General features: G+C 39.8%; 2 protein-coding genes across 3 annotated transcripts; one reads left to right on the forward strand and one right to left on the reverse strand.

The window, feature by feature from the left end:
- The first annotated feature begins 10,989 nt into the window (after positions 1 to 10,989).
- cdkn1d (cyclin-dependent kinase inhibitor 1D) lies at positions 10,990 to 17,459 on the forward strand. 2 transcript variants are annotated; one of them, XM_061714349.1, is made up of 3 exons: positions 10,990 to 11,149; positions 13,974 to 14,470; positions 14,854 to 17,459. In XM_061714349.1, the coding sequence occupies exons 1-3, from the start codon at positions 11,094 to 11,096 to the stop codon at positions 14,910 to 14,912; spliced, it is 612 nt and encodes a 203-aa protein (XP_061570333.1). In that variant the 5' UTR covers positions 10,990 to 11,093; the 3' UTR covers positions 14,913 to 17,459. The 2 variants fall into 2 exon arrangements, with proteins under 2 accessions (XP_061570333.1, XP_061570334.1); XM_061714350.1 differs by lacking the exon at positions 10,990 to 11,149 and adding an exon at positions 11,711 to 11,890.
- Positions 17,460 to 17,652: 193 nt separating this feature from the next.
- slc37a3 (solute carrier family 37 member 3) lies at positions 17,653 to 27,042 on the reverse strand. The gene is made up of 14 exons (XM_061714743.1): positions 26,938 to 27,042; positions 25,586 to 25,823; positions 24,935 to 25,049; positions 24,351 to 24,443; positions 23,009 to 23,092; positions 22,596 to 22,741; positions 22,143 to 22,239; positions 21,967 to 22,051; positions 21,658 to 21,863; positions 21,426 to 21,567; positions 20,483 to 20,584; positions 20,147 to 20,346; positions 19,882 to 19,947; positions 17,653 to 18,890 (listed from the first exon to the last, which is right to left on the reverse strand). Exons 2-14 carry the CDS (start codon positions 25,660 to 25,662, stop codon positions 18,798 to 18,800), a joined length of 1,506 nt encoding a protein of 501 aa, XP_061570727.1. The 5' UTR covers positions 25,663 to 25,823; positions 26,938 to 27,042; the 3' UTR covers positions 17,653 to 18,797.
- Positions 27,043 to 27,114: the final 72 nt, after the last annotated feature.

The raw sequence follows: 27,114 nt of genomic DNA on the forward strand, positions 1-27,114 counted from the left end.
CATTCGGAATATTCCATTTACATGCGTGAGCAAACAGGGTTATCCCTGTATACATGGTAATTAATCATTCGGGATATCTCCATCAAACCAGCGACGCACGGAGAACGTGATGACGCAATTACCGCCATTTCCGCTTCTTCTTTCTGTATCCAAATTCAAAACAAATGCTGCTTCGCGCAACTTTTCGCTCACCTTCTTGTAAATCTCACTATCCCGGTACTTTTTACCGTCTACAAATGCCAACATGTTCATATCCTTCATTACATTTATGAAGTAATTAGTCTCCTCCTCACTCCAAAAGTGTGGCGTGGTCTTGTGTTTCTCCATGTTTATAAGTACGTCCTGGACTCAAAAGACCAGGATTCCTTGCGAACAGAGCATGCGCAGAAAACAAATTCATGTTCCATTTGATATTGACGGGATATTCCGTTAGGCGTTTACATGACCGAATATTCAGGATTTAAAAGGAGTAACCCAGGGGTCATATTTGGTTTTAAAAACCTGAATATGAGCAAATTCGGGTTATTCAAAGGGGTTATTGGTGTTTACATGGCTGTGCAAATTCGGGTTATTGCCAATATTTGGGTTTTAAAAGGGTTATTGATGCATGGAAACGCAGTCACTTTGACTTGGGCAGCTTCAGATTTTCAGGGTACTGTGACATCACAAGCCCACAGCCAGTTCATCCCGCCGCTGTAGCGCCTTTTTTTTCCACCCAGAGACTTTGGGAGGACGTGTTTCTGACCAGTTCAGGAACGCCGCTGTCTGCAGATCGTGGACACCCATGCTGCTTTGTCCGTGCGCACTTTCGGGAGGGAATATTGTGCCTTTGTGGGATCATTGTGAACACACAGCTGGAGAGTGAAGGTGGAATGAAGAGGAGATTTCCAGTGGGTCTTTATACTGCGACCGCCAAAGGCCCCTTTCACAAAGGCAATTCATCCTGTCACCATAATGCATTTTTTTTCCCATTGCGCTGTTGCATGAATGGTACAAAAGGTCAAAAGGTGGCAACAGTTTGTCCCATGCCTGTAACGCCTCAGGAGGAAGTAACACAGTCAAAAACTGGGGCAAAATGAGGATAAGGACTCCTTATTGTATGTATAGGGAATTAAATCAGTCTGGTTGCACAGAACAGTTATAGTAAGGTTAGTTTTTATTGGTATTCTGAAAATGTGTTATTCAGTGACTTGCCATGTACTGAGGCTAGAGTCCTCCTGCAGCGGTTGTAGTTTCGAGTCCCGGCCTACGGCCTTTTGCTGCATGTCTTCATTGCATTCATTGCACTGCATTCTCTCTTTCTCTTTTCCCCCTTACTGTCTAAACTTTGAATAAAGGCCACTAGAGCCACTAAATCTTTAAAAAAAAAAAAGATATGTAAAGTTCTGTGATATCACAGAGCCAGATCAGAGTAGAAATACCTACATAAATAGTGGAAAAAAGAGACGTACTAAGTCACTATTTTGACCAAAACATGTCACAGATATTTCATTAAGGCCTCAGGAAAGTGTGTCAGTTTGTCTAAAAAAACAAACAAACAGTGCAATAATTGAAAACCGAGCGTTGCTGAGTAGCAAATAACATTTTGATTACTGAGATTGAATTAAAAGGATGTTGAAACCTCATGGCTAAGAAGAAGACGGAGTCCTCCGGCTTGTTGTGAGCAAGCCGACATCCATTAGTGCTGACATATAACGGGTTGCAGTAGTGCTCTTCATCAGTCCTAAACAATATATGCTTCTCTTAAAATAACACATGCAGCCCCCCCGGGCTTCTTCTGCAGAGCTGTTTCTCATTTCATCAAGACATTACAAATAAAAGCGCCAAGGACCTCGGCCCTATAGGTCCTGAACTGACTTGCCAGAACTGCTGATATAATTTACTGAAAACATTCAGTGTGTCAGGAAACAAAAACCTGACAGACTTCCCTGAACAGTGAGACTGGGAAGAACATTTCGGTTTCAAGTGACATAAGATTATATTTTGTTCCTTTTAAACTCCATTCCTGTCATAAAAAAACCCAATCATTTCCCCCTTTTTTCTTTACTATTTGTCTTCTGTCCTCAGTCCCTCCCCCTCAGCAAGTTTTTGGCTGTAAAAGCTGCACTTCAGGCCAGCTGACCTAGTTACTATCAAAACCATGTGGGCGGACAACAGGCGTCCAAATATCGATTCTCCTCCTCTTCATCTTTTTGTCCTATTTGTCACGTCTATCTCACCTTCACTTCACTTTCAAACAGTTGTCACAACATCTGTCCTCAACGATCAGCATCATTTCACGCAGAGATCAACCACAGATGTTTTCATCAGATGAAGGTGTCTGCTAGGATTGCCAACTCCCTGAAAAATAAATAAGGGACACCTCATCGGCAGCCTTCACCCTTCCTGGCGTGGTGATTTTTTTTTTGTGAATGAAATGATTTTTTAACTATTTGACTCGAACCTGAATTGAATTAGAAGCATATTCTTGAATGCCATGAACACATGGAAAACAAATTATTATCCAGCAATTCACTTTAATACAAAATAAAAAAATGAACTGAATAAAATAAGTATATTTCTTAAACAAAAACCCATCCTGCTTAACTTAAAATTGTATAAATGAATATAAAACAATAGAAAGAAAGCAGAACATCCATTCTGTAATAGTGCAATAACAAAAGTGCAAACAGCAAAAGTCTGTAGAAAACTTGTAAACATATTTGTGTCTCAAAGGCCATGACTGTAGGCTACAGTTGTAGTAAAACAGGAAAAATAACTTATGAACTCAACAGCTCAATGCCATTTTCCATTGACATTTTTAGGACTATTTTCTGACTCTTTTCAGCTCAATACGGGACGCGTACTTTAGTTTTTTTTTTTTTTCATTTCATTTATTCCATTCATGGTATATATTCTTAATAATGTTGTACAAAATTCCATCAAGTACACATTATCACCATGAAAGAAAAGGAGCAGGAAGAAGAAAACTTACATGTATGATATAATCTGCCCCTCTCTGTTAATACAATTACGTTGACTTACTGAACACCAATCTATACGCATATTTATAACAAGAAAACAAACAAAAATACCACTCTTCTATCTATTTTTTTCTATTTCTCCTTCTTCTTTTTTGTAGGCACTTATCTTTTCTTTTTTAAACATTTTCTTAAGCTGATACAAACTTGTACATTTAAAAAAAATGTATAAACATAGTTTATAAATACTAGTTGGCAACCTTAGTGTCTGCACATCCATGCAGATTTCCTATCTGATAGAATTGTATGAAATATCTGATTTCACGCGCGATCCAACCTTATAAAACAATAATATTAAGATTGCGTCTTTCCCTCTCCTCTCCTAGCAGATGTGGATCATTCATGCTCAATCCTCCAAACAGAGCAAACCCCTGCCCTCTCCGCGTGTTTTTCTGCCATATAGTCACACACGCACAGCTCAATAAGACAGGAGCAGATGTAAACCAGATGTGCCGCAGATGCAGATAAGCGTGCCACCTTTTCACCTCAGTGAGAACAAACAGACGACCGTCAGGTTATAAACGGCACAGGCGCTTTATTTCGAGGGAGTGACGTTTATCAGAACTGAATTGAACATCGGACGGCGACTGGGAGGGGGAGGCTTCAGATAAGGGTTTATATCGTCTCGTGGCTGAACTCCAGGCAGTTATGAGACGACATTTCCCTCAAAGGTACCTCAGTGAGATCAAAACAAGTGCCTCTTCAGGCACTCAGGCACAGACGAAAACAAAGGCTTGATTTACTCCCGCCTTATTTGGCCCCGCCCTCTTCCCCACACAAACCCCGCCCCTTTCCGCCAAGTCCCGCCCTCTTCCCCACCAAAGCCACGCCCCCTTCCCACGCCCACAATCACTCTGGAAAAACAATATCTCAGAAAAGCATGATGTTATCACCTCGGAGCACAAGATGTTCTCACACGAGTGAGAGGCTCTTTCCATGCACAAATAAATGCATGATGAAGTAGACATTTGCAGGCTGTTGAGCCGCATTTTGTAGTAACGGTGCATTTTGTAATAAACGTCCAAAATGTAATAACTTTTTAATTTCATTTTGTAATAAGCCGCATTTTTTAATAAACTGCCCCAATTTTGTAATAAATGTTGTTATGGCATTTTGAGAATATTATTATAAAATGCACTTGCAACTTTTTTTATTTTCTAGGAAATGTAATAACATGGTTGCATTATGTAATAATACTTATACAATATATAATTTATACAAGAGTGACTTTTGCTGTTTTTTATGCAATTTCCCTTAGAGCTATGAAGCCCAATAAATCTATGTATAATACTCCATATAACTTTAGTTGCCTATTTGAAGTTTGGAATTACCTGTATATAGGCCAATAACAAACAAATAAACTATGCTTTAGAATTATTATTACATAATGCACCATGTTATTACATTTTCTAGAGAATAAAAAAGTTGCAAGTGCATTTTGTAATAATCTTCTCAAAATGTAATAACTTATTACATAATGCGGCAAAGTTTATTACAAAATGAGTTGGGGTAGTTTATTACAAAATGCGTCGTTATTAAAAAATGCGGCTCAACAAGGCCCAAAAAAACCACTTGAAGAAAATAAATCTAAGAATCCTTCAACTTGCATGTTAAAAAGGCATGCAAGAAAAAGCAAAAATAACAAACACAGTTTCATCTTCAACCACCACCCTCCTCCCCCTCATGGGAACCCCGGACATTATCCAGCTGCCAGTAAACCCAACCCTGAAAACTCACACATAAATGTAACCCCCCCCCAAAGCCCCACCTGTGGCGTCCACAGCTGGGCAAATGCTCCCATGTAAACCCCTCCCACTTTTACATGCAGCTATTGTAGAAAACAGATTTTTATGATTTGCAGGTCAAAACATGCACGCTCAAATCAAAACTGGATTAAATGAAACACGTTGAAATACAGTCTTGTGTTGTTTTGGCTTAACTCCCGTTGAGCGTTCGTCTGCTTTCCCGGGCGATCCGGCCAAGAAGCTGGATCATGCCAGCAAATTTTAAGAGCCCCAGCTGTGAGAATCTGAAACTGGTGCTGATCTTTTGATAAATCTCCAAGTGTGAACAGCATTCCACTGCTATATTGTATATAACGTTGTTTTTTGGAGAAAAAAAAAGCTCTTTCACCCAAGTTCTTGCCTTTAAAATCAGCACATTTGATCAAAGTTCAGCTTGTTTGCTGCAGGCGGTTAATTCTACAAATCCTACAATTTGATCTTAAAGCCTACAGGTAGGATTGGACACACCTGTGATGGATCATCTCGCTCCTATGTAAATGTCAGCGGATGTAGATGAGCTGGCTGGAAGTGAAAGTCATATTACCAGCATGTAGACATAATCAACCTGCGTTAGGCCACGCATCTCTTAAATCAGAAGTTAGCAGGTGGCCCTGAAGCGTTATCTCATTGATGTTGCTATGCACACCTTTTTTTTTCTTTCTTACTTGCACTCATATACTGTAACCATCCTTCTCGCATTTCATCGTTTTTCACGCCACACTTCTTCAACGAGTCTTCTCGCTGCCTTCATTTTGTTGTGGTATGTCAGGAAACTGTCTCGGTAAACACTCACGTCTGTGGTGAGACTGTTTCCGCAGCTGAAGGCCAAGAGGACGTGGAAACCCCCGTAGTGCACCTGTGAACTAACAACTTCTTCCTCCTTTCTTTTTCTTTCGTCTCTCTTTCTGTCACAGCTTCCCATTTACCAGAGACATTTCCCTTGGCCTTGAAACGGACGCGCAGCAGGTTGCACATCTCTGGGTTTTGTGTGTCTTGTGCGTGGATTTCATAACGTTGCAGTGGGGCTGATGACCTCAGACCTGGTGCTTTCAGAAAGTCTCATCGGGAGTGAAACCAAACACCTTTTCGTTTCAAACACAACTACATATTCGTGTGCAAAAACCCTGTTGTCAGCCAAAGAAGCAAATCCTGGAGACAGCAAAAAAACAGGTTATTTCTTCTCTTCAGTTCAAACCAAAGCAAGTGAATGGCTGCGGCTGGCCAGGCTATAGACATCATATTATATAGTCAATTAAATTAAAGTAATATCACTTAAGTAAAACTTTGTGGTTCTATTTTGGTTCTGGCAGCCTTTGGTTACAGTCAAGATCCCGTCGTGTGGATAAATATGGAAAAAAGATGAAATTGCCTCCAATGTGACACATTTAGTCATAATTAATCAAACTTTCCTTGCATGGTGTAATCCTGAAGCAACCATCCCCTCCACCCATCCCGACTGCATCCAGATAACTCTGACTCACCACATGCAACCTAACCTCTAAATCTAATGAGTGTATCCACATGCAGACTGTAGTCAAAATACAGCTATTGCTCAGCTACACTGCAGCTTGGTGACCGATGACCTGATCTCCTCTTTTTGGAGATGATGCGTTTCTCTTGGCTTCATCAGACTATGATCTTCAGTTCACCAAAACAACAGATACATGTTTGGTTTAGCTGGCAAACATATTTTTGTTCTATGTTTTTGTTTCCTCCAGCAGTTCAAGGTTACATCCCTGGGTGGGAAGTGTAGAACGTGCAGAGACACCATAGGCCCACAATGCTTTCATGCAGGAGTGAGCTCAACTTTAACCACGTTAAACTAGAGTTTAAGTTGGGCGTGTTAGCCTGAAAATAGGAAGTTTGGTTTCATACAGACTGAGGTGTTTTCACGCATTTTGAAGCTACAATTTCAGTCCGACTGATAATCTGATGTTATGTACGTGAACTGAATGTGTTAATGTTATTTAAAAGCAACAGGTCTGAATATTGGTTTTGCTTACTGTGAAAAAGAATATAGCAAAAATGTAAAAAAGGAAGGCACGATGCAATTTTACTCACTTCTTTTTTTTCACTTTCTGATGGGCTCATCTTTGATGGTGATTACTCAACCTACAGTATGCTTCTGCATCCTGATGGTCGGCGCGGTTTCCTCGCAGCGGGAAGCTCCCGGGGTCAGTTCCTGGCTGTGTGAGGTTTGCTTGTCCTCCCCGTGCTTGTAGTGGAGATGCATCGAGAAGAAGATCTGGGGTAAAACACCTCGCCAAGTCTGCAAGCTACAAAGCTCCGCTGTGACAGCCCTTCTGTCGAGGGAGGGACACGGCCAGAATGTTATCACTTACTTACTCATGCTATGTTACTTTTACTTTCTATCTGATAAATGTTCTCCAGAAACAACACGAGAAATCCCTTCTCACTGATTATACAGATAAAATGCAAGTAGGTTTATCGATGGGACCTCGTTTGTTCCCTTGTTTGCTTTGAGAATTGTTCACTTATTAAAAATTATTCCAATTATTTACATTGTGGCAGTTCCCTATGGGGCTAGAAGAGTCTCATAATTCACAAATACACACGCCGATCCACAAATGCACAAGACAAAATTCACAAATGCACAGACCGATTCACAAATGCACAGAACAATTCACACGTGCGTATAGGACAATATACACAAATGTGTTTTTGATGCACACACAAATTTAACCTGATTTACAAACGTTTTTTGTCTGTGAGCTGCGCTGGATTTGCGTGTGACTTTTGAGATTGGATGAAACAACGGAAGACATCTGATTGGTTGCAGATCCTTCAGTGTTAAAAAAAACGTATTTGTGGATTGAGTCATGTCAGGGGAGTCTCAGAAGTCACGCAAATCCAGCGCGGCTCACAGACAAAAAAAAACGTTTGTAAATCAGGTTATATTTGTGTGTGCATCAAAAATACATTTGTGTATCTTGTCCTTTGCATTTGTAATTTTGTCCTGTACATTTGCGGATCGGCGTGTGCATTTGTGAATCGGTCTGTGCATTTGTGAATTTTGTCCTGTGCATTTGTGGATCGACGTGTGCATTTGTGAATTATGAGACTGTTCTAGCTCCATAGTTCCCAGTTCTCTGGCCCAAGTCACACTGTACCGTGTGACTGTTGTCTTACAATCGTGTTAATGTATTCAATGGGCACTGACCGTGGAGGGAAAACAATAGGCTTAATGACTGCATGTCCAAATGTAACACACAGCACGGGATTATGAGTTGGGGGAATCGGGGGGGTTGGGTTTTTTTTACACCAGTACATACATAGCACTGTAGACAACAAGAGGATTAGAAATTTAATTTGAAACAACAAGCTGACTGTAAATACAGGCCTGACAAGACCAGAGAGGGATCATGCTACTGGGGCCTCATTGTCTATACTCATGTATAACAGCAGATAAAAGCTACTTGACCCACAGATTAGTGGGGCATTACTGAGCCGGGACACGACCCCATCTGATTTAGTGTCAGGAAAGACCCACAATAACTCTGAGGGCCAAATAAGTCAACATTTTCTCAGAAGAGAAAAAGGTCAACAAAGACAGTGCATGCATTTTATTCTCGTTGCTTGACATACCACCACATACCACCAAGTTGACTGTTTTATGGTACACTAAACTACTGCTACTTGTTGCCATGGAAAAAGGTGGAACGGGCCGACATGTGTAAGAATGATCTTATTTGCTTTCAACTCCAGAGAATAAAGAAAATAAAGAAAACACTGCACCTGATCGGTAGTTGCGAGAAGTGGTTCACTAAACAAAAAAGAAGAGAAAAAACCCTCCAAACAATTACAAAATCTTTTTATTTTATTGCGGCTTGTGCATACCTTTCGTAGAAATAATGTAAAGTGGGATGTAGCAATATTATAAGCAGATACATTTCAGGAATTAGATTCTAATTTTGGACAAATGCATGCAACGATTTCCTGCAACACCTCAAAACTTGTTTATAATTTATCAACAGTGTATCAACACGTGCTTGAAACTGCCCACTGCCAGAGGTATTTCCTCCATTTTCAGGGTTATCATGGTGACAACTCTATTTCAGTGCTATCTGTTCAGCTGCTGATAAGAAATTATCCATTTGGTCCTGATAAACTGCACATTTGTGACAAATTTGTAGTAATACCTGACTGGGACATCAGAATCGCCGGTGTCAGAACATCCCCTCAAATGACCTATTTTTCTTGGCGTTTCCAATGCAGTTTTGTGAAATATCTCGGTTTTTGGACCATAAGAAAAACTATTTTCATGTGAACGTGAAAACTTTCTTGAGATAAATGTTTTATTTTTGCAAAACTGACATTTTTATTAGGCATATATATGTTGTCTATTTATGATTCTGATTTGCACAATTTCAAGTATAATGGTGACACAGATACATATTGACACATATTTGAGGCATGACTTTACAGTCTGAATCAAGCACATTCAAAATATGTTATGTTTTACACAATGGTGTATTAAAACATGTAAAAAGGCCAACAACGATTTATTTAAGTTTGATGTCTGTTCAATGTGTAATGAAACCCAGTTTTCTATTCTTGTTTAACTCTTTGTGTTTGACTGTGTGGTTAATAACACATTTTTCTGTAATGATACTTCGTATGCATATTTATTGCTGTTTACTGTCTCATCGTTGTCATGACACCAGCTTCCTCCGCCTTAATGTACAAGACATTTCAACCAAGTGGACAATGTTTTCCTCAAACGATCATTTAAACCAACTAAAATGCATAGGTTTCTTAAAATATTAATAATAAAACTACTGCCAAAGCACTAAGAAATGATAGAATCTGTGCTGATAGGAATACATAAATAAATGCATTAGGGATATATCATTTTGAGCTAATCAGCATGGTCCAGAAAAACTCACCAATTGTGACCATTCGACCTGATTTAACATGTTTAGCAGCAGATCCCATGAACCTCTGTAGACATATAGTCTGCTTTGGTTGTGTTTGGGAAGGAAAAACACTTGTCTGAAGCTATTCAGACACTTAATAGTGTTGTAACTGTGTACGTGCGTGTTAAACCTGGAATAACCTTCCCAAGTGAGAGGCGCATGGTAGCAGGCATCTAAGAGGACTTCTGGTCTACGTCACTGGAAAGTGGTGCAACAGTCACGTAATGTGCCTCTAACAGTAAATGCAACAGTAGGAAATCGGAGAATCCATTTCTCAACTGAAGTACTAGAGAACCTCCTGCGTTTCATCATAACTTTGTAATCAAAGAATGTTAAAGAATAAAAAAAGTAAAAAACCAAAGGGATGAAGTCATTCAAAAACTGAAAGATATGAACAAATAAAAACTTTTGCTTGTCATCTAAAATTTTGGGAGCGGATAAAAACACAATGTTAACTTAAAGGTCCTGAAAAATCTTATTCTATCAAATCCAAATTATCACAATACAGAATTAAGATATTTATAATCAAGAAGATGGAGACACTTTTACATTTTAATGCAGAAGAAAGAGAGGATGTGGTTTAAAGAATGTATATATATATATATATATATATATATATATACGTTCTTTAAACCACATCCTCTCACACAACATTAATATATATATATATATATATATATATATATATATATATATATATATATATATATATATATATATATTAATGTTGTATTTTGGGTCTGTTACCACCATATTCTGAAATATGCATTGATATATTTCAGCATGTAAAATTGCCAGGATAAGAGCTGAAGACCTGAAAGTGTGTTATTTAAACTAATAAAGTGTCTTTTTCCAAATAGTACACAGACTAATTTCTGTACATTTCATTATGAGAATGATTCACTTAACCCTTTGAACCCCCGCCTCTTTTTGCTCCACTTGCATTCTCTTATCATCAGGACATTGGGGTTTTGAGGTAAAGTCAGGAGGCAATGTTTCCACTTAAAAAAACATAAAAACAAGACAAAACAAGAGAGATAAAGAAATTATTTCTACTTCCTAATCATGTAAGAGCCTATTTTTTTCTTTTGCACTTTGCAAAAAACCGCGAAGTTCAGGACTGCAGCAGAAGTACAGCGCTGTGCAGGTCACGTTGCAGCTCAACGTGACTGCAGGATGCGGGCATGGAGCCAGAGAAACGCAGCAGCAGCACACGAGAATGTGTGTCACATTTTCAGGGAGAGGGGAAATGGCGGCCAAGGCATAGATATTTGACCTACTTCTGGACGCTACGAGGGAGAAGTGAAACACAGGAGCGCCAACAGTGAGCAGGAGCAGCAGCAGGTCTGGGTATGAAGCTGAGACCTCAGACATCACCAGTGCATTCTTTTTTCGTCATGATAACAAGGTAAGAAGATATTTATCATCATGTTTTATGCAGGTGTACTAAAATATTACTAAAAAGTTTATTTTTTATTTTTTTTAATAACTTTTTTATTATAATCTTATTTTTATTATAAGATTTCTCCGTGTTGACAGCAACAACTTTAAAAAAATATATTTTTTTAAGAAGATATTTATCATCATGTTTTATGCAGGTGTACTAAAATATTACTAAAAAGTTTATTTTTAATTTTTTTTAATAACTTTTTTATTATAATCTTATTTTTATTATAAGATTTCTCCGTGTTGACAGCAACAACTTTAAAAAAAAAATATATATATTTTTTAAGAAGATATTTATCATCATGTTTTATGCAGATGTAGTAAAATATTACTAAAAAGTTTATTTTTTATTTTTTTTTATTATTTTTTTTATTATAATCTTATTTTTATTATAAGATTTCTCCGTGTTGACAGCAACAACTTTTTTTAAATATATTTTTAAGTTATGTACCTGCTGGCTGCGCTCCAGCTGTTTTGACGGGACCACGTGACCGCTCCGCTAGTGTAGGACGTCCTTCTCTTCTTAAGTCCATAACAAACCAGTCACGCAAATAAAGAGGACAGACACGACTCTCCCGCGGGCAAACCACCGAAACCGTTCACCACAGGTGTTTATATCCTCTGGACCTGGGTTAATTCACCTTTTATTCCTCGTGGCAGATAAAACTGGGCGAAATTTTGAAAAGTCGCTTCTACACCGATGGTGAGATATAACTTTATGTTTCTGTCTTGTCAGTATATATACTATACACCGTTACAGTTAATTGTGTTGCAGTATTTTTTTAATTTTTTTTTGTCGTGCGTGACATTCTTGGCGTAGAAAAGTACATTCCGTCTCATAGTAGGAGTAGACGGGATGAGGGTGTTTTCGTGCCGCATCTCATTGACCCACATCCTCCCTAGGCTGATTTATGGTTCCGCGTTACAACAACGCAGAACCGGGCGCGTCGCCGCGTAACCTACGGCGTAGGCTCTGCGTCGATTTAACGCGGACCCATGAATCAGGCTTAACTGCGTCACGACGCACTTTCACAAGATGTACTAGTCTCAAAAAGCTGAATAAAAATGAGTCTTTTAGTCCTATCGTCCATTTGAAAGCTGTCTTTTGGTCATTCAGGTGCATTTTTGAGGTGTATTTGTAACATTTTCGCTGTTATTGGGTGGGAGGGGTCTCCTTGTTTTTGTGAATGTGGGACCACCGATTATAGTGGAAACTTGATCCGCGCACCGCGCCCACACTATAACTTTTGCCCCTCGAAGTGGGATTTCCCACTTCATTCTAGTTTTGGGCACACTAAATCAGTCGTAAACAAGTATTGTTCGGCATATATATGCTGTTATAGTGTAATTTACATTTTTTCATGTGGTATATGCGAACTACAAACTTGTTTACCTACTTTGTAACTGGAACGCTGATAACTCGGCTGTGACTTCATTCCCAGTTCCGAGTTCCGACTTCCGAGGTAAATGGAACGCAGCATTTCTCCTGCAGTTTTGTTTTTTTAACTAAAAAAACTATAAATGTTCATTTGAATTCTCTGATTAGTATTTTTTTTAAACACCGAAGGCCTTGTTATAGGTTGACATATAAAATGTGGTTTTAATAAAGTAGTCTAATTAGCTGGATTGCGTAATGGATCCATAAGTGCGCAGCGCTCAGACTCAGCCTGCGGGCGTGTTTCTTTCTGCTGTCTCTTCAGGCGACCTGTGGATCACATGGCAGCTGTTTTGTACTTTTTTGACAGCAGGCACACATTTTAATCTGTAACCTGAAAGAGAAAGTATAACCTGAGAATAATTTCTCTTTAGAGAATCATTTAAATCAAATCTGATGAGGTGACTCCTGTTCAGATGCCTTCACGTCCACTGGGTGCGTTTTGCCCGGGAAAAATGGACACTTGCTGTTGATTCAATCTGGGTCAAGTCTAATGTTATGCAAGTTAGAAGAAATTACTGGTCATCCTAGATTAGATATTGAATATTCTTCTGCCTCACCACAGCTGATAAAGCATAAAATATACATTTAAAAGGAGGGACAATGTCCCTCTCAGGTAATTAAATAGGTCAACAGAAGAAAAGTACGGTATGTCCCTCAAAAGCACCACAGTATGCAGGATTACATTTTGATCCTGAAAATTAAACAAATATTTGTCTTTCCCACACTTTGACTGCCAAACGTGGTTCACTGTCGTTCCAAATGATATACAAAATAAATATGAAGTACTGTGCAAAGAAATGTAGCCATCTCTAACGGTGGTTCTGTTCTGTCTTCTCCCTGCACCGCTCATCTGCCAGGGGTTAACGGGGGAGGTAGCTGTCATCCACGTCCTTGTAATATATTAACCAACTCTAAAATGAGATCATTCATGTCAAAGTGGAGCTCCATCGAGGAACTCAGCAGCGTTTCTCTAATTAACCGTGGCAGACGGGTGATGCAGAAAACATTCCTCACCAGAAAAACCTTCATGGACTGTTGATCCTTGTGAGCTTTACTGTCAACCTTTGACGTATAAGCACCAGAGCAGGTGGAGGATCTGGCTGTTTGGGACAGGGCTGGGTGGTGAGGGTTGTTAGAGATTTATTTGGTGTTAGATCAGGTACCTGCTGCTGCTCTAAAGTGCTTAGCAGATTTGGCCACATGTGATTTTGATCAAATAAAGGCATCTCAGAGGGTTTTGGCCATTTTATAGCTTGTTCCTGTGTGTGCGCAGTCTGTGCCAGTAAAAATTCAGTTCACACCTCACTGAAACTCCACAGGTCTCACGTTGAGCTTTTTTCTCCCATAGGGATTTGGCAATGGCTTCTACGTCAGCATCAACAGAAGAACTAGTCATGGCATCTGAGTCAGAGCTCCCGCGCGTTGCATGCATCGAGGCCTGGAAGTCGAAGGCGGGGCCGGTGCGGAGGAACCTCTTCGGCTCCGTTAACCACCAGCAGCTCCAGCGTGACTTCCAGCGGCTGCTCTGCATGGGCGTGGAGGAGGCCAACAAGCGCTGGAACTTTGACTTCCAGAGCGACAGGCCCGGAAACGGCTCCAGCATCGAGTGGACGGAGCTCAGGCGCCAAGACGTCCCGGCGTTTTACCACAGCTGCACGGTGCGGCCGGTGGAGCAGGCCACACCCGAGGTGACGCAGGGCTTGAGGCGGCCGTCACCTTCGTCGGCCGAGGGTTCTCCCATGTCCAGCAGCTCATCGGGGTCTGGAGATGAGTACCTGGAAGTGACCGCGAGGGGTTGCTTTCGGCTTAAGCGTTCGAGGAGACGCGGTCAGCCTGCCATCACAGGTGAGTTCACCAGATTTTATTTAATTTAAAATCCATTCTGTGTAGTAATTACCTTTCTAACCACATGGGGGCGTATCACAAGAAAGTATGTGGTTCAGGCTCTTGTGTAATGCACAGTGAGGTACTCTTCTAGTGGGACAACATGTTATTGTCAATGGTTCTTTGGACAGTGAGCTAAATGCCCCCATGTGGTCAGAAGGGGAACTGCTACATAAGGGTGGGGTTTTTTTCTTGTATTTTTCTTAGATGGAACTGATATCTTTGGAGGGAGTTAAAATAGTCTTTAACCTTAGGCTCTGTGTATTTCCAAAAATATCAGCCTCTCTTGTCAAGCATAGTTCTGTATTATACAGCATAACTTATTGTTGTTCTTCCATTTGTAGATTTCTTCAAGGTGAAGAAGAGGCGGCTTCTGCATTACAAAGCATCTTCTCGGCAGTAGAGAAGCACAACAGCACCAAGTGGAAGATCACTGAGTGGTCAACATCCCACTACCTACACATCACCTCGAAAAAATTATTTGTATATATGTAGCAATTTGTATGAGACTGTCCACAAGCTCACACAAGCTTGGGCTTCAAGCCTTTTACACACCTTTAATTTTCAGCACAAGGAAGCTACGTTTTTACCCGGTTAATCAACCTAATATTTTAGAGACTATTGTTGTGAATAAGTATTATATATACTGTATATTCTGTATTCTGTTTTCTTCAGCTTTTGACCATACTGTGAAATAATTTTGAATGCGCTCATTCAGAATCCTACAACCTTAAAGGGGCTCACGTTCCAAGAGGTTAACTGTCTTTAACCTCGGTCTTTGACCCCGTTTTTCTCTCCTTTGCTCTAAGTCGTTAGAGGTTTTAACCCGAGCAGTTCCTAGACCTGGTGTGCGCACCACACATACATTTTAGTTTCTATCCAAGGCACTACAAGCCTGAGTTGAACCCAGGGTCAAAACCTCACTTGGAGTTCAGAATGCGGCAGCGCGATTGCAATTACCTCCAAGTCGAAGGTTAGAAAAGAAGAAGTTGACTCTGGAGGTAATCTGGTGGTAAAACAGAGACTTAAAATTTGAGTAATAATAATAATTTTTCTTATTTATTTAATTTTAAATGTGCTGGATCCTCATCTAAAAAGAAAAAAAAATTGTAAAATTAAAGACACCGCCCCTAAATAATGCATTAGACTATGAGTCATGGTCCATGTACAAAGTTTCCAGTTAAAAGTGCCAGCCATACAGAGGAAACGCCATCACAAAAAAACAAAATAATGCCTTAACTACAATATATTCTGTTTTTATTTTGTATTTGTTGCATAATGGGGTTGTAAAAATCTTTCTAGCAACAGAGTGAAACACACCATGAGTGGTGGTTTCAGTCGGCTTCATGCTTTTGATAATGTAGCGTTCTCTACTTGTCTTCATGTGATGTTCGGCTTATCTGTTTTAAATACGCCTCTTTTTATTTTCCATGAAGGGAACGTTGTGTTTAATCACTGTGTTGCAGCTCAAAGGAATCCAATCTTTTTTTTGTTTGTTTTAATTAAGTTTCTTCATGAAGATGGCAGCCGTGTCACGCCCTGTCCCTCTACAGTTTGCTTAACCGTTTTCATTGTGCGTACTTGTGTGCTTTGGGGTTTTTCATCAGTTTAAGGCTGGGGCAGCTGAAGCAGTTTAATCAAACAACTATTGTCATTCATTTGGAAAAAAACAAACAAAAAATAGGTTGCTCACTTTTGGAGCAATCAGCTAAAAGTAGATCTTCAAGCACTTTAAAGACACTCTATGTAGTAATACCACTTCTGACCACATGGGAGAACTTTAGCCAAGCTTTGGTCAGGTTGAAGTGGCGTCGTTACACTGAGTGCCTTTAAAAATGTCAAAATCCTGTTTTCCTCCTTTTTGAGATTTGTCACTGCACAGTTGTCATATTTTCTACTACAATATATAAATATGGCTTTATATGTATGTATATAAAAAAAATATAAATCTGGATTCATCCGCTTATCCTACCTCATCGAACAAATAAAAAAAAAGTAAAATAGTAAAGAAAAAAAGAGGAGAGGAAGCTTTTGTTGCCTCTCCAGCTCATTTTCTCACTTTACTGTCAAACTTCCCCAGAAAAGGTAGAGCAGACAGTTGGGAAAAACAAAACTTTAAATACAGAAACTATTTTTTTATCTCTCTATAAACCAGCTGTCTTTGTCTCTGCAAAAAAAATGGCCATGAAATCAGATAAATCTGAAGTCGTGACCATATTTAAATCACAGATTTAAACAGCAGATGTGGCAGTTAATAATATTTCACTCTTACAAGTTTAATTTTGTCAACTTGCTTTTTTGTGTTTGTGTGTGCTTTCAAACTTTCAAAATAGTCTATATTAACTTATTGTCAGGTTTTGTTTGCTGTTTTTGTCAGGAATTCATGATAAAATCGCTATTTTTGTTATAAATAACTAATGGTGTTATTTCTGAATCTATATCTTTGCACTACTTTGAGCCTTGTGTTGACAAAACAACTATTTTTGTAAAGTTAGAAGATGCATATCTTGAAGTAGGACCTGAGACACTGTTGGAAGTATTTTCTTACATTCAATTAGTTTCTTTCTGCTTCTTTGCCTCATAAGTCTTTTTCAAATTCACTGTCTTCCCCCACGAGAAAAAAAAAAATCTGATAAAGAAAAAACCGAACATCACAACTTTCTTGGGATCTCACTGTGCTTAAGCAAACTGCTAATTCAACTGTCGCAGCTATATGAAAGTATAGATTTTGTTTTTACTCTGTATGCATGAATGTATATTTTTATACAGTTTGAAATATTTTCATTGTAATTTAATACTGGTTTGTGTATTCTTGGAGCATTTAAGAAGTTGTCCGAGATCATACCCTCCAATAATAATACTCATGGAAAGTGATTGCTGGGTTGTTGGTGCACTGTTGAATTAATGTTGATTTCAGTGTGCTCAAACAAATAAAATGTTAAATCTTGTTGATAGAAAGTTACTGGTTTTGATCTTTTGTTTATAACTTATTTTCAACCAAATATTACTGCAGTTCTTGGAAATAAAATGATCAAAGGTGGACGTAAGGATTTAGTTTTTGCGGTCACCGCGCCCCCTGTTGGTTTGGTGGAGCATTGCACATGATTTTAAGCATAGAAATAAAAACTAATATTAACAATCTATACAATTTAACTTGCATTTATTTGAAACAAAAGTAGCATTTACATCGTTCGAAATATGCAAATTTCCCATAAAAACAAAAAACAAGTGTTAAGCATGTCATAAATATTTAATTTTACATTCTCATAGATTTGCTTGGCTCACCTCAGCACAGATGATAATTCAAAACAATGACCTGATTGAAGTTGTTAAAAACATTGTGACACATCAGACATGTTCGACACCAAAATCTTATCTACACCCAAAAAGTAGTGGCTTCCTCACCAAAGTGTTAAACTGCACAATTATTCAAAAAGAGATGAATTTATACAGATTGGATCTTATATGAAACACTTAAATAATTCATAAACGACTAAAACATAAAAAGTGGCAAGGTCCACACAGATTTACAGTTAAGTTTCCTGACCAACAAAACAATTATGCAGCTTTTGCCACAAAAGACAAAACCGTAAACAAGTGTACAGTTATTATTAAAAACACAACACTGATAATGTGTGTGCTTAAGTTAAGACACAGAAAAGTACGGTGTAAACATAGAAACAAATATAAAAGTAAATAATGGAAGGAGGACCAAATGAGTGGCACTTGTAAACAATCAAGAGAACCAGTCCCCGTCAGTTGAAGGTTTTACAGTCTAGTTTCTGATCCAGACAACAGAAAACTGGATACAAGAAAGGTCAAGTACCTGAAAGGTGAAAGCTTCCCAAAACTTAAAAAGCAGAAACATTGAGGTGGTTCACCAAATTCATTTCAGACTAATAATCTAGAAGCAACTCTCGAGTGCAAAATGTATTCGGTCGACAAAAAAAAGTCTTAAATATTTACAAAAGCTAAGAACAGATTCCTACGTTACAATCACTTTTCACATTCTTAATTCTCACCCACAGATTGTGTCCATGAGTCTGACACTGAAGTTAAAAACTCCTGGTTTAAAATTCAAATTCCTAAATTTTAACTGAGGTACATCCACATTGAAAAAGTGAAGTATTTACATTCGCTCAAACCCTCATCAACATATACATGGGTACATTCTGGGATGGTCTGGTCTGACTGGCAGCCAGATCCCTCTCCGAGTTTTCTACCGCCAGGAACGTCTGCTGGGACCTGAGTACGAGCCGTAACCGGGGACTGGCACGTGTGGAGGCCGTCACAGCTGGCGCCGCAGCGCCCTCCTGTCCCTCCACATGGCTAGGATCTCTTTGATGAGCAACGGGGTGATGAACACAATGCTACCCCCGGTCTGTCATACAGGAAAAAAACAACATATTGAGTCAAAAGTGAGAACAGACTCATCCTATTAACCTTAACTTAACAGAGATACAGGACTTTCTCAGAAAATTAAAATATTGTGATTTTCTGTAATGCAATTACAAAAACAAAAATGTCATTCATTCTGGATTCATTACAAATCAACTGAAATATTGCAAGCCTTTTATTATTTTAATATTGCTGATCATGGCTTACAGCTTAAGAAAACTCAAATATCCTATCTCAAAAAATTAGAATATTCTGGGAATCTTAATCTTAAACTGTAAGCCATAATCAGCAATATTAAAATAATAAAAGGCTTGCAATATTTCAGTTGATTTGTAATGAATCCAGAATGTATGACTTTTTTTTTTTTTTTTTTTTTTTAAATTGCATTACAGAAAATAAAATAACTTTATCACAATATTCTAATTTTCTGAGTCAGTCCTGTATAGGCACATTGTGCCTATATCTCTCAAAATACCTAGAAATGGTATAACTGATAACCCATATTTATCTTTTGATTGTTTTTTACATAAACTCCATAAAACAGATATCAGTATCCTCCATTGTTTTTAACGGAGCTGAAACATAAGCAGGCCTGAGGTCCAGTCCCTGTGCAGCTGATACTCAACAATCACTGGCTCATCTGGGTTTTAGAAGCAGATAGGTCCGGTTGATGGGTCAAGTCAGACTTTCAACTCCCAGAAAATGCAGCATGATTTGAAGTTAAAGTTTGTTGAGGATGTGCTGTTAAACTACGCTGCTGAGCTGGAACTGTGTCCTAACCCGACTGGACTACATAGAATCAGACTCAGAGGGCCCAACAAGGGGACGGCATCGTGTGTGTTTGATTTAGTTTTTTGAGTTTTTGAGATGGTTGTTGATTCAGACATCCAGATATAGATTATCAAATACAAAGAAATATAAACTTAAATATACACAAAACAAAGCTCTATTGTAATATCAGAAGATTCTCTTACCATGACGATGAAGAAGTAAAACACGGTCATCCAGCCCAGCTTGCTCTCAATCAGAGACACCACATACTACGAGGGACAAATGGACATGCAGTTAAAATCATCAATGTGCCTCAATAAAACTGTCAAAATAAGTTACCAAAACATATATAGAGTGCCATTCAGCTTAGTTCACTGCTTCTGTTTCAAAAACACATCGTCTGCATGTTGTGTTGAAAACAGTAGGATGTTTGTGTGTCATGTGACAGCGTATTTTATTTCAGCGAACCTGTCCTGCAGCCGCTCCAATACTCCCAGTCCCATCCACGATCCCAGTGACAGTTGCCAGAGCCTCCTGGTTGCCTCTCAGGGCGTCCTGTCTCCCCAGGTCAGCGGAGATGGCCGAGCTGATCATGTTGGAAGGACCGCCAATGAAGAAGCCGGTGGCAGCGAGGATCACCGCGTTTATGACCTGGTCATTGGGAGATCCTAAACACACAGAAACAAATCCAGAAATGTTTTTAAGACACTGAAGTCACTTAGTAAAGTGCAAAAATGTTGAAAAATAGTGCGTTATTTGGATTTCAATGCCGTGGCATCTGTGTGATGGGGCGCATGCACTCACGGCTGTATCCCACCAGGGCTCCCATTGCCATTACCAGACTGAAAACCAGCACCGGAGATCTCTTCCCCATGAAGTCAGAAACCAGACCCAGAACTGTTCCTCCTGCCACGAACACACCAGATCACGCGGTCAAATTATGAATCCAGTCATCGCACAGATGTTTTATTAGACAAAACAAGGAAGAGCAGCAACGTCAGCCAAAATCAACCCAATTTATTTAATTTGTTAATCTACTCTGTAACTATTCATCTCAGCCTTATGTCACATGTTCATCTATAAAGAGCTGCAGGGATCTGAAACTTGAAGAAGTGTTCTGGTTTCATATTCAAAACAATAAGTGCAGATCTATTCCAGTGTAAATCACATAAAACATTTACCGTATTTTCTGGACTATAAGCCGCATCCGCTCTATTTTTAAAAAAATAATGAAAAAAAGATAGACAAGCCACACCTGTATATAAGCCGCATCCACTCTATTTAAAAAAAAAAGATATGCAAGCCGCAGATATTTATGTTGTTAGATTAGATACTTACTACATGTAGATAATGATTTTGAACTGTAAATGATGTACATGTTTGTACCTAAATAGATCCTTTCCTAACAGTGTCTTTTATGTCTTTTATTATACTTTGCTGATTAAAATGGGCAAGAACCAAGAGAAAACCGGTATTTATTTATCTATTTATCTGTTTGAAATCTGCTTCTACCTACTTCTATCTGCTAAAGAAGAAGTAGCATATTCTTCTTTGCATTTATTTTGTCTTAGTTTTTATTCTAATTCCGGTTAGAGCGCCCGAGCGGTGGAAGAAAAATCCACAGAATAGCCGCACCTTTGTATAAGCCGCATGGTTGAAAACCTATGAAAAAAGTAGCGGCTTATAGTCCAGAAAATACGGTACATAACATGTTTATGTACAGAAATATAATAAGCGCACTGCTCACCGATGATTCCTCCTACATCGTACCAGACAGACAGGCGGTCGGCCTCGGCCTCTTTCCACCCGTAGTTGTTGCTCAAGTAGAAGGGAAGCCAGAAGAAGAAGGAGTAGTTGACCAGCTTCAGGCAGGCATAAGCCAGCGAGTACTGCAGGACGAGCAGAGAGAGTCTCGGTGTGAATGAGCTACATAGTCCATGTCTGATTTATATGAACTGACTGGACTCCTGCAGACTCACAGGCAGAACTCCCGGCAGACAGAAAGCCTGGAGGAAGCCGACAGGTTGCGGAGACTCGAACGGCGGCTCATCCGGCTCCTGAACGGACCGGTATTGTCTGCTGCACACTTCCACCTCCTTCTCCTCCTCGTCGCTCATCAGAGGCCTGTGGCTGTCGGTGTCCGTCTCCACGGGCCGGAGACCCGTCTCCGACTCCATGCTCAAACCTGACACGTACACAAACTCCTGTAAGTGGAGGCCGTCTAAATCCTGAGGCAGATTTAGGTCAATCAAACACAGTTTTCTTTAAATGTTCCTTTCAGTTCCTACCAACTTCCTTCGGGGAGGTAAGTAGCCCGAAAAACACCACCACCCCACCAGCGAACTGCACAACAGAGGTCACCAGGAAGGCGTACTGCACAGAGCAACAGCAAAGACATTTTAGTGTGCAAATTCTGGCATTTTTATGTCGCTAAGCGGAAACAAAGCATGTGTTTGTGTCTCACCTCATATCCGTACTGTAGCACGCTGGACGCCAAGAAGGCGCCCAGTATGTTGCCTACGGATGCGCAGGCACTCCACAGGCCGAACACAAAGCCTCGCCTAGAAAACAACACAATGATTATGTCCCAAGTGCTCTTTAAATATGCCTCCTGTTTTAGTTTCATCCACTTTGCTAAAAATAATGTAGACAAACACACTTTTGGTATTTGTTACTTTTAAATTCATCCCGTTTTAAAAGTGGAACTGTGGCCAGAAAGTCAGGTTAGATGAAGCCTATATTTGGCTGTAGCCTTGTGAATAGATGAATGGATGCCATTATACAAGTGTGACATGGCTGTCTATTACTTCATGTTTTTCTAAAGGGTGGGTCGATGTTGCTCCTGCACGCTGACTTTTCCACTGGTAACAGATCAAACATTTAGTGTAGGTAGAGTAGGGAGGCACGTGTCACACACCCGGTCTTGCCGAACCAGTTTCCCATGACGGCCACCACGCAGGGCCAGACGGCGGACTGCAGCAGGCCGTTCAGCACCCACAGCCCGCAGTACAGATAGATGTTGTAAATGTGGAGCCATTCGGTCAGAGTGCCAAACACAAATTCCTGCATGAAAGCACATGCACAGCCAAGACTCTAAATCAACTGACATGACAGTTTTGGGCAATAAATACTATCTGATCTCAGTGCTTGCAAAAGGATTAAATCTGCTGTAATGTTGGCAACAGCTGGTTTCACAAATAATTGACACTATTCACACGCACAGATGACTGCAGTGGGATTTCTCTTGATATCTAGAGCTCTGATAATATACAGCTGGATGCCAATGTGAAGGATTAAATCTGTCATTTCACATATTATCTGAGTACAGACCACAGCAGCAGAACCACACAGGCCGACGCAGAGAACGTAGCGCAGATTGACTCTGTCCCCAATCACGCCGCTCAAATACAGGCCCTGTGAAAAAATTAAAATAAATATAAGTAAAAAGACACCAATAAAACATATCCGCTGGTTTGTTTTGTTAAAGTTCATTGTTCTATCAGCTTATACCAGTGGTCCTCAACCTTTTTTCAGTGATGTACCCCCTGTGAAATATTTTTTCAGCCAAATACCCCCTAACCAGCGCAAAGCACTTTTGGTTGTAAAAAAAAAAAGACCTAAAACAGAGCACTGTGCCATCAGTAACTGATTTATTAAACATAAAAATATTGCTGCTATGCTTCAACCACGACTCCATCGTTGGTCCAAGTGATTGACAGGTGAAGCCAGGTGATTGACAGGTTAGGTGAACCATCCTGATGTTTGGGATACTCTGGGGTTTTAGGATAATAAGTTAAATAGCCTACTCCTGAAGATAACATTCATTTTATGAATTTAGACTTATATTTTCCTCAATTATTTATTTATTTTTAAAGGATTTTTGCATGGATGCTACTTTTTAAATATATGTATATTTTAAAATCTCACGTACTAGTGTACTAGTACTAGTGTAGTGCCTTCATGTACTCCCAGGGGTACGCATACCCTCATTTGAGAACCACTGGCTTATACTATATGTGCGCCACCTGTCTGTTAGGGTTTGTATTTACAGTAGAGGATATATTTATCTTAAGGAACTGATCTGTATCTAAATCAGAGTTGGGAAATGTTGGTCCTCGATTGCCGCTATCCTGCATGTTTTACATGTTTCTCTGCTTTAACACCCCCTGATACAAATGACTGTGTTACTGACGGACTCACAGACCTTGATGACGAGCTGATACATTTGAATCAGGTGTGATAATGCAAGGAGACATCTTAAACATGCAAGACGGCGGGCCTCGTCGAACACAATCAGCCCTCCTTCATTCAGTCTATTCTGCTCTCATAGAACAACTTTTCTGTAAATATATGTACAAGAATCAAGAATGTGGTTTTGCCCTCAGCTGAATTTGGAGCATTGTGATTCCACCTCCACAGTGATGTCTAACTGGCTGAACTGCACAATGAATGGCATTTACTGTAAAATGTGGGCGGAGCTAAACAACTCTTGTGACTGTTGGTTTTGAGAGTTGAGAATCCTCACTGAATGCTCTCAACTGAATTTGTGTGCGTGTGTCTTGGGGGGATATATGGTTTGTCTGCAGCCAGGGAGACTTGTCAGCACCTGCAACTTCCTATTCTGTCCATCTGTGAGGTAAATTGTATAAATAAAATCATGTGCACTACTCACCACTGCGTATGAGAAGAGGAAGATGGAGTCAAGAGCTCCCAGAAATAAGGTGGCCTGCTCTTCATCTGCAAACAGGCGATTGTCCTCCCATGTCTGCAACAGTCACACAAAACAACACATTACAAACAGGGTACAGGTGGGGTAAGTGAGTCTACACAATTTCCAACCCTAGCCACCTTTTGTCTCTTTCAGTGAATCTCTCTTCACCATCCACCACCTGACCATCTCACGAGTACACAGCTTTGAAATAAAAACATCTTCATGCATAGCCCCTAGCTCCATAAAATGGAAACAAATGGAGTATATTCATATCCGATTAACAGACAGGCACAGCTGTAGGCAGCCCTGCTTTGGTAAACATGCTACACTGCCCCCTGGGTCTTACTGGTGTGCCCCAGTGTGTTTCCAGGAACGTTTGGATGAAGCATAACAATATTAACTTTGTGGGAGGAAAAGAGTAAGGCTTAAAGGTCCTGTATATGTAATATGCACCTAACTGAATAACCCTTGCTCAGAGCAAAATAATTTCTACTTGTGGTTTTGTGTGAATTGTTGAAATGTTATACTTCATTGAAGCTCAGTACCTCGCCGGGGGAGAAGGCAGCTGCGCTGTCATTCTGGAACGATGGCGTCCATTGGGCAGAGATGCTCACTTTCACATTACTGAACGTCTTCCTGGATGCATGCAGCAGCACATAGCTAGAGAGTCATAGAAAGAGTTTCAAGCAGAAAGTATGAGATGAAGATTTAGTGAAAAACATCCATCAAAAGAGACCATTCTGAGACAGATTGAAAATATTTGATGACGTAATGCTTGTTCAACATGTACTAGATTAGTCACAAACATGTGAAACCCAATCTAAAACTGTGATTAAAGAAGAAAAATGTGTATCATTTACTTCTTCCTGTGTTTTACTCACCGCACATTTTTAAAAAGGGTGTATTGGAAATCATTAATGTAGTTGATGTTATCTTAACAACGTCCAACCTGGTTAATCTCAACCCACTAACCTTTAGCCCGTATTTACAGCTGGAAATCATCTACAGTCTGTTTCTAATCAGGCTGCAATGCTATTCCCTGAAGTAATATTTCTCCTGCGGCCCATTTAATTAGGTAATTAGCACAATAGCAAAAACACTATATTATGATAAATTCTTCCCTTGTGACATTTCCAGCTACTTGGTGTACATATCAGGAGTGCATCAACAGCTCTGAGCAAGAGGCTCTAGATTACCTAAAAAAAGTAAGGAGGAAAACAGCCAGATGATGATGGGTGTACTGTGACAGATAGCCACAATACAAGGGAGGCATCACAGGGATGGCTTGAGGGAGGAAGAGGAGACAGGGGTTGAGGAAGGAGGTGGAGTGGATGAAGGTCTTCAAGGATAGGAAGGAGGAGGGAGGAGGTTCGGCTAGAGTCCTCCACTTAACCAGACTGGGACAAACGCATCACTACAGGAACAGAGCTCTTCCTGTGAAGGAAGAAAGCAAATGTTATATCAAATACTTCATCTTTATCCCTAATTGCAACTCTCTTTCAGAGAATTTATTAAAAGCAGAAGAATTTAGAAAGGCCAATTAAGAGATCCAGAAAACTGGAGGATTTCGTGGAAGTTCTTTAAAGAAACTCTTCCAATGAGCTAAAAGCCAAACATGAGCAGACATCTGGTCTGAATGCGGCCTTGTAGATGGCCAAACGCAGATATGAATGAGCCCAGTGTGCCCGGACTGCATTTAAAATGCTTTCACCAGCAGGCCCAGCAGCAACACTGCCTTGTTTCATGCTGCTTCCATAAGGGTACACAGATTCTCTGTGTTCATAACCCAACTCTATCTGTTGATACTGCATAATGAAGCCAGCAGAACTGTAAATGAGAGAGTTAAGGGGAACTTTTGGGGACAGGTTTGGTTCATCATTGATACAGCTCCTCTGAAACAAAAACTTAATCGGATAACAGAGGTCCGGTCCCAGCAAAGTTTCCATCCCTAGAGGACTAAATCATACATGTTTTAAACATGAAACAAGTGTGGTTAGTGCATATATCTACAGCACTATCAGAGGCAATACTTTCACGTTAATGTTTATCCACGTGACTGATCCTGATAGAGCTGAGGCGACTGGAGGCAAAAGTTACAGCAAAGTTGGTTTTGTTTCACTCTAGTTCCAATCAGCTTTAACAAAACCTCTTTAATACGAGCCAATAAAGTAAATTACGCCTACAAATGTAAATACTGTGAATTAAACCAGCATATAATAAGCAGGAAGCTCATTTAATTTAATATACTTTTTATTGGCTGTAAAGAAATGCAGCTCCATCGTTAATTCTTGACACATTAATGGCTTAAATGACAAAATTACTAATACAATTGAGTATATTAAAATTGTATTATGATTTTTATATGGTTTGTTCATTTTTAAAGCCTTTTCCAGTCAAACATCTGCTTCTCTAAGTGACATGGCACAAACAGACCACGTTATCTGGTCGCTCTGTTAACCTGACAGGCTCAAACAACGTTCACATAACAGCGACTGACAGTGACAAATGCTGAAGTAAAAAAATAAGCACAATAAAGCAGCTTTCTCACCTTTCCGAGCAGGATGTCGTTGGTCGCTTGTTTTTGGTTTTCTGACAATCTTTGTTTACTGTGAATCGGAGCGTCGACGTAGCCGTGATGAGCGCAGCGGCGCGCTGCTGCCGCCAGCAGGCCAGGAGTGGAACTGCAGCCGCGACAGCCCCGTCTCCCAGCGCCACCTGTTCAGCT

The sequence above is a fragment of the Cololabis saira genome, chromosome 23, assembly GCF_033807715.1.
Source record: "Cololabis saira isolate AMF1-May2022 chromosome 23, fColSai1.1, whole genome shotgun sequence".
Classification (NCBI taxonomy): domain Eukaryota; kingdom Metazoa; phylum Chordata; class Actinopteri; order Beloniformes; family Belonidae; genus Cololabis; species Cololabis saira.

Bases quoted from the DNA above. Each gene is read 5' to 3' on its own strand.
- cdkn1d (XM_061714349.1), top strand. From the start codon at position 11,094: ATGAAGCTGAGACCTCAGACATCACCAGTGCATTCTTTTTTCGTCATG. The intron at 11,150-13,973 runs GTAAGAAGATAT...TTTCTCCCATAG, and splicing joins TTTTTCGTCATGATAACAAG to GGATTTGGCAATGGCTTCTA. The intron at 14,471-14,853 runs GTGAGTTCACCA...TTCCATTTGTAG, and splicing joins CGGTCAGCCTGCCATCACAG to ATTTCTTCAAGGTGAAGAAG.
- slc37a3 (XM_061714743.1), bottom strand. From the start codon at position 25,662: ATGCCTCCCTTGTATTGTGGCTATCTGTCACAGTACACCCATCATCAT. The intron at 25,050-25,585 runs GTAATCTAGAGC...ATGACTCTCTAG, and splicing joins TTCCTCCTTACTTTTTTTAG to CTATGTGCTGCTGCATGCAT. The intron at 20,347-20,482 runs GTGAGTGCATGC...CTGTGTGTTTAG, and splicing joins AGCCCTGGTGGGATACAGCC to GATCTCCCAATGACCAGGTC.